The 7377-nt window shown below is 40.9% G+C and overlaps 1 protein-coding gene across 1 annotated transcript in view; it reads right to left on the bottom strand.

Moving 5' to 3' along the window:
* Window positions 1-701: 701 nt before the first annotated feature.
* The window catches only part of LOC104546653 (transient receptor potential cation channel subfamily M member 6-like), a gene marked incomplete at both ends in the record, with an annotated part of 24699 nt that continues 18023 nt past the window's right edge, over window positions 702-7377 (bottom strand). Inside the window, 3 exon segments of the mRNA XM_010192091.1 lie at window positions 702-1840; window positions 3495-3627; window positions 5908-6107. Of these exon segments, the coding sequence (XP_010190393.1) occupies window positions 702-1840; window positions 3495-3627; window positions 5908-6107 (1472 nt within the window).

The following is a 7377-nucleotide window of genomic DNA, read 5'->3' as shown; positions in this document are numbered from 1 at the left end:
CTTTTGTTTATTAAGAGAAGATCTGATAAGACTGAGAGTTGGCAGATCTCCAAAGGAAGCTGAGAAAGGCTTGTGACACCCAAAGTTAATACTCATGCAGTTCAGTGCAAAGATGTGCACCATCACAAGATATAAAACAAAAAATGTTATGCATCATCTCATGCTATTCATATTTAGAATTGGAATCTGCTATTTTTTAGCTGTTGGTAAGCAAACATTGTGGCAGACAGGGAGGGTTTTAAACCGGCTATACAGATGTATAGCTTTTCATTCTTCATCCATCCATCTGACCTGTGATCCTGCTAATATATCTCTTAGGGATTGTGTTCTTTACTTTGGCTCCTGCAATTCCTACATTGCATCCCCAGGGCAGGAGACTTCCCCAGTCCCTCTGGGGACTCTGCCTCCCAGAGTCCCTCTGCCATCCTGGCGGTGTAGCCACAGCCATAGGGATCCCATGAGATAAGGAGTAACAGCGTGGCAGACACACAGGTGTGGCACAGCTTGGATACCAGGCACACTTCAGAAATTCCCTACAGCAGTCAGACCCAGCACAAAGAAAGTGAAGGAGTAACTCTAGACTCTCTATGACTATTCTCAACTTCAGCTAATACCTCCTGGGTGCAAAGGAAATATTTTTATAAAGTCTTGGGCTACTTAGTAAAAGATGCTGTACAGGTGTAGTGTTTTATAATTATCACCTGTGGCCTTGCAGGTTTTCCCTCTTTTCTCTTCATTAGGGTACTGTAAGCTGTTGCTCCTGCAGAAACTCCAGTCCTTCCAGAGTGGGCTCATCCAGAAGGAGGTGCTGTATTTCAGCTTGTTCTGAGAGACGATGCTGTTGTGATGTGGTCTGTCAGAGTTGTAGGAGAAGGACTTTGATTCTCTTATCTGGACATGCCTGGAAGGACTACCCGTGCAGTTGCAGTCGCTGTTATAGGTGGAATGTATGCACAGGGCTTCTGCCTTTGTTTCTGAGCTGAAAACCCCTTTTTCGTCACCTTCGGAGAATCCCCAGTTCACATAACCACCTTCAGTTTCTTCTCTGTTGTGGCAGGAGGGTGCTGCACTCTCTTCAATATCCAGTGATGGCTGGAGACCAAGAGGATGATCAGTCTCTATGGCAGTAGTCTCTTTGGATGGTAAATTAATAACAAAGTCTCTCTGGCTCCATTGATAATCTTTTGGCTCTTTTCCAGTGAGGCTGACACTCTGCAAGTTTGGCTGCACCACAATGCTACTTTGCAGTTCACCTCTGAATGCATCGTCCCTGTGTTTGGAAGGAGTGCTTAAAAATGATAAGTCTAAAGTAACATCCTCAGTGAAAGACCCTCCCTGATGGTCAGGGGGAACCAGCAAAAATCTGCCATATCTAGGGGTTGACTTAGTCTCAGAGGATACTCCTGAAGTGAGTGTGTCACTTTCCATTTCTATCTTGCGAGAGCTGTCTTCTACCACCTTGTTACTCCCAGTCCTCGATACATGGTCTTTGGACTCTGAGGGCCACTGGTTCCTTACCAAGCTCCGTAAGAGGGAGGGTGGCATGCTGTAGTAGTGATATTTCTTGTCATACAAACACTCCAGGCTGCTCAAGGTCTTGGAATAGAGTGCATTGCTCCAGCTATGGGGCAGCTTCTTACAGGTTTGATGTTTTGTGTCAGCCAGTAAGGCTTCTTCCACCTGCAAGGTGTCTACAGCTGAAAGCACTTTCAGGATGTCCACTGTCAAGGCAGACAGGTCTTGCAAATGTCCTAGCTGGCTGTCCAGGGAGAGTAAAGACTCCTTGATATAAAACACCTTCTCATGCACTTCTTTAAGCTGCAGAAACATCTTCTCCACTCTAGATGGAAAAAAGAAAATGTAATTAAAATACCAAACCACAGATCTTTACTTCTGTTTCCACATGACAAAGGAAGCTACTAACACATTTCTAAATCTCAGTGTTTCAAACAGCCCTTTTTTTTTAATGATGACTTCCATTCCCATGTACATCTCTATCTGACAAAACCCATCCAGACTTAGAACATCTCATTCAGATCACTGGGCCAACAGACAGTGACTTTTAAGGAAACAGGCTTTTTTCCTCAAGGTGTATCTACTTTAAAAACCGCTGTTTTCCTACTAATGTCCATTCCTTGCTGTAGAACTACTAAACCACGGACAGAAGGTCCGTGAATTTGGAAATTCTGCACTGGCTATTGCTGTAAATGTAAAACGCTAAAAGGTATTTTTTTTGTCAACCATTCGTCCTTCACTTCTACATTTCTTGTGCAAGTATGAGGAGGACAAGGCTCACACAAAACTACAGATACTCTTGCATTTCTCAAATACTGGAGACTGCTGAGAGAATGCCTTTTCCAAAAATCTATTTGGCCTCTGGGAACAGTTTTTGTATGTCTGATGCCATGAGTTATCTTCAGGTAAAATTCAACTGCCCAAAAAACAAAGCCTTTTTTTGTGGCATTCAAATCCCCAGTGAACAGTGCAAGAACTTCTTGGCCTGGAATGATACCATTTCAACCAAACCATTATCTTCACATTTCCTGAAGACATCTTCTCTGGTGCTCTAAGACAATGACAAACTAGCTGCAGGGAATATGCAAAAGTTGCTCCTTTCCTTTGTCACTGAGTAACTAACATATATAGTATTTAGCCAATAGCTGAATAAAATCAAAGACCAGTGTTCCAAAATATTTTATTCATCTAAATTATTTTTTGTACTACTGTTATACAATGTTGTGAAGTGTGTGTCACCTTTGCACTCAGAAAAAAATCCTTTACAGATCTATATTCATCCACTAAATGAAATATGCTTGCTGTAATCAATTCTGCCGCTTTTGAGTAAAGCTACTTATTTCATATCTTTTACAGGGGACATTCATTTTGCTAGTGTGTTTTGGTTTTGTATGCAGAAAATAAGATTATGAACAGGCAAAGATTAAGAGGCTATCTTTCTCTAGGCAAAACAAATTTATTAGGTGAGATCAGTATTGGTATTCTGTAAGATTTTTTATAGTGCTCACTTTCTTTAACTCTTCCCATCAAACTTAATGGCGGTTTTGCCATTTATTTCAACAGAAAGCTAAATTAGACCAATACTGAGAGTTTTGAAACCCACTGACAGTTGCGTATTGACATTCTGCAAACCAAGACTCTACATTGCAGATAATGCTACAATGGTTAAATGGTTATTTCTGTAAACAGCAGTTATGCTCAATCACAAGCAATACTCTCTTTTAAATAAAAATATATATTGGATGCCGTACTCTGGTATGTTTTCATGTCTCCAGAAGTGAAACAAAGTAACAGCTTATTGTACCTCTTAAACCACCTGGACACAGATACATAACATTTCCACCAAAATAGCGAGGCCTATGCACATTATTGCTCCTAATTTTCACAGTGGTCATGACTTGTTCCAAAAGCATTAGCTTTTCAGAGTCTTTTTATGTGACAAATGTACACAAAGAGCACAAATCTGCAGCAAAACACACCTTTCTGTTGTCAGACGGATCCTTTCGCTGTCACTGGAATTCAGGCTTTCATTCTTCTCATGAAAATACTTTTCCACACATTGTTCCTCGAAGTCATGGAGTTTCTTTAGTTCCTCATCACTCAGGTACAGCTCTGAACAAAGGAGGCAGAAATCAGTATGAAGCATTGTTTATAAGCATCCATGAGAAGAAAAAAACAACAATTACAAAAAACCCCAATGTGTCAGAACTGGTTTCCTCCCCCTCCTTTGACAAGAACGAAACAGACCTAACTCCATGAATCTGGGCTTACGTATAAAATACTCAACATGCCAAATACATGTAAATGTGTTTTTCATCTTTTCTTAGACAGGGAGCAAAATCACACTGACAAAAATTCCAACGCACTCCCTTTTAAAGCATCAAAGTACATACCCAAATGGTTCCTCACAAAAATGTATTTTCTCCCAAATGTTTTCCTGTATTTTCCTCTATTTTGTTATTTCACTACAATTTGTTCCAGGCATTTGTTTCGAGCCAGTCACTTATAACACTTACAGTCCTTTCAGGTACTCAAAGCTACAAAGCTTTTTTTTCACCTAATCGCTCCACATGTTCATATATACAAAAATTAAGCAAGACTACTGGGTGAGTAGTAGGTTTAAAACTTTCAGAGGTTTAAAACTCCACAGCTTGGGCAGATCATGATGCTATTCTTCAGGCACACCAAGACCTCTGAAAGAACAGATCAATTATCAGTCAGTATGAAGAAATGCATATGGTGGAAAGCTGCTTCTCTAGTCCAAACTTCACATCTTCCAAGCTCCTTTTTTTTTTCTCTTTTTCTACATACCAGAGTCCTCACTGTCCTTGCTAGAGGGGGCATCTGTGCCAAGCAACATGGCAGTGTTTCCTACAAGTGCGTAGTACTTAGCTGCATCACACAGCTCAGCAGGGAAGCCTCTCACAGTGTTCTGGCACCCTTCTCTCACTCCGAATGAGACTCCATCACCTCCTAGGCTCTTTTCCCCCCACTTACTCATCTGTGTTCTTGCCTCCAAGATTTGTCTCAGCATCTTGGTATTTTCATTGATTTTCCACAGGGTGGCACTGGATCTTCATTGCTACAACCAGTTAATTATAACCACACCAAAGTTTAAGTAGAATAAATTTATCAAGCAATGCATAAGCATATAGAAAAGGGACACCAAGGCACACAACCAGAAAAACATCTCTTTCTGAGAGAGATGTAAGTAAGGCATGAGCCTCTTCTATGCAAGGACTTTTAAATGTGCTAAGCAGCGTTTCAGTTTCCTTGTGCCTAATGCCCCTTATAAGACACCCTCTATGCTACATCAGTGACTTATACCATGCATGCATATAAAATAAGCAGCAGTACTTCAAAGGCAGGATGATGTATCCAGTCATGATGGAGGAGCTGAGCCTGGGAGCAGCAGTAAAGCAGCTCAGCATTGATTAGTTAAGCCATTTTTGAACTCTGTAACCACCTGTGAGCATGCCAGATACCTTCAGGAACTCATGTTCAGAAGAGAAAATCCTCAGTGAAGCATAACACAGGCAGGGTCTGCTCACTTCTGTTATTAGGCATCAAGGATGTATGTTGCACTAAATATGATGAGGCTGTATAACACTATGCATCAACATTCCTCAATGTTTTCTTAGATAAGGTTACAGCCACCAGCCTCTCCTCCTCTCCATTCCCCTGCAACCACCAAGCCCCAGTATTCATTCCCATCCCAACATCTTGCCATCCCCTTCCTACAATGACTAGGGCTGCTCCTGGCTCCTCCAAAGGAGCTGACAACAGTGGGACAGGGAACTGGCATCACCTTAAAGAGGTATTAGGAAGAGCCCTGGGAAAAGTCCAGGTTGGGAAGGGTGAAGGAGGTGGGGTTAAGGCGCAATGATGAGCCAGTGCATGAAGGGAAGGATGCAGTGAGGAGATGTGAGGCCCTAATGCACCTCTCTCTGCACCTGTCATTGCTACATATCCTGTCCTCAGGCCCTGCGGCTACTTCCTCTGAGCGATTAGAAAGAAATTATTTGTCTTTTCAGGACAAATGTACAGAAATGTATATCTCCAGTACCGTTTACTTTCAAGTAAAGTCTATTCATTCTTACAGAATAAGCTGCTTGCACTTTATTTAACCTCAGACTTGTGATGTATCATGACTGATCCACAGTGTGTAGGGCAGCAAAAGCCAAATGCAAAGCCAAACATTGCCCTAGTCACTTTTTCCTACAAGTTCTCAGACAGACAGGTTAAATTCAGTTTTGCAAATAAAAACAACCTCCTACCCAGAGATTCTCTCTCTTTGTTTTTTTTTTAGGAAGTGAGGTACAAAGTGATGGGAAGCTTGCAAAACATTCCTCATCAGCTATTTCTTTTGGCTCCCAGCTTAGCTGTGCTTACTTAGTCCAACATCGCCTTCCTCTTGATCCAGCTCATTCTGGGGCCGATGGCGGAAGATGCAGTTTATCAGAAGTCCAAAGTGGCTCAGGAGGATGAATGGTGGAGGCAGCCATGGCTTCTCATGGTAGGTCATAATGTAGCGGTAACGGTTGTACTTCCAAAGCTTGTTCGATATGGATTTCAAATCATAATAAACATTACTGAGAAGAGAGATAGAGGGGGAAGGAGGGTAAAACACTCCTGTGAGGAATACTCCCAATACAGCGCAAGATGCTTGTCTACAGATCTAATTTGACACTGAAGAAAAGTCCGATCCCTCCAGTGAGGTAAATCAGCTTGGCAACTTTCATTTAACAAAGCAGCACCATGTGCCTGCAGCTAGTGCACTGAGAATGAGATCTTCAAAGCTGCCTAACGGATCTGGAGATTCAATTCCCATTCACATTAATGGGAACTGGGCAAAAAATATCCCTGAAGTGGCTTTGAAATCTCAGCCAGATTATTTAAACTTTAATACATAGCCTAACTGAGGATTCAACATTGTCAGCCTCTTTGGACCAGATTAAATGCAGGAGTCAGGCTAAAGGAATAGTGTTAACAAAATTATTCTACTGCTTTTCAGTGCACTCCCCCTAAACAAAATACTTGCTGCAAGTGATTGCTGCAAGACTACTACCTGCAAGGGTAGTCTTTGGAGCTGTGATATTAGTAAACATGACTGTTGTTGCACTGAATAATTTCCCATATCTACTATCACAGACCCATGTACAGGCAAGCAACTTTGTGGTTTCTGGCACTGTAATTTCAGTTGGACCATCATACTATACACCCAGCATATAATCACAAAAACATCAGCTCTGCTTCTGGGACCACAATTAAATATATTGCGCATACCCGTTTTTGGTCCCACTTCTGAAATGATCAAATCACTAGGCAGAAGATTTAACATATCATCATTGCTGAAGGTTTAAATCCAGAAATAATTCAAATTACAATTTCACAGCTGTGTATTAAAAAAATAAATTGATGCCTTGCCACAGTTTCAGGAAAGGGATTTCTAATTGGAAGTGGGAATAGAATGAGTTTTGATCATTTCGTTTTCTTGAATATTAATCACTACATTTCTTCATTTGAAATTTTTTTAACCTACACCTGACTTTTTCTTCCCCAGAAATACTAGAAGTCGAGGAAAAAATAACTACTTGTGTTAGGTTGCTCTTTACTAATATTTTACAGAACTTGATCAACTACAAGGATTTCCTTTTTAAAACCTGAAAGGTTAGCATTAATATAAAGACAATGATTAATTAGTACAGAATTACTCTGAATTACTAGAAAGACCCTTCCTACTCTGACAGCAGACATTAAAAAGCAGATTGTTAAAAACACTAGAGTTAGGTTTCAGTAGAACATATCAAACTGCACCAAACAACAGGAATCTTCAAATTATTTCCTAAAGCAAGAGCATGC

Source organism: Mesitornis unicolor, unplaced genomic scaffold, assembly GCF_000695765.1.
Source record: "Mesitornis unicolor isolate BGI_N332 unplaced genomic scaffold, ASM69576v1 scaffold40969, whole genome shotgun sequence".
NCBI classification, from domain to species: Eukaryota; Metazoa; Chordata; class Aves; order Mesitornithiformes; family Mesitornithidae; genus Mesitornis; species Mesitornis unicolor.
Note: the sequence above shows the minus strand (reverse complement) of the source record. Positions and strands in the feature narration are given on the sequence as shown.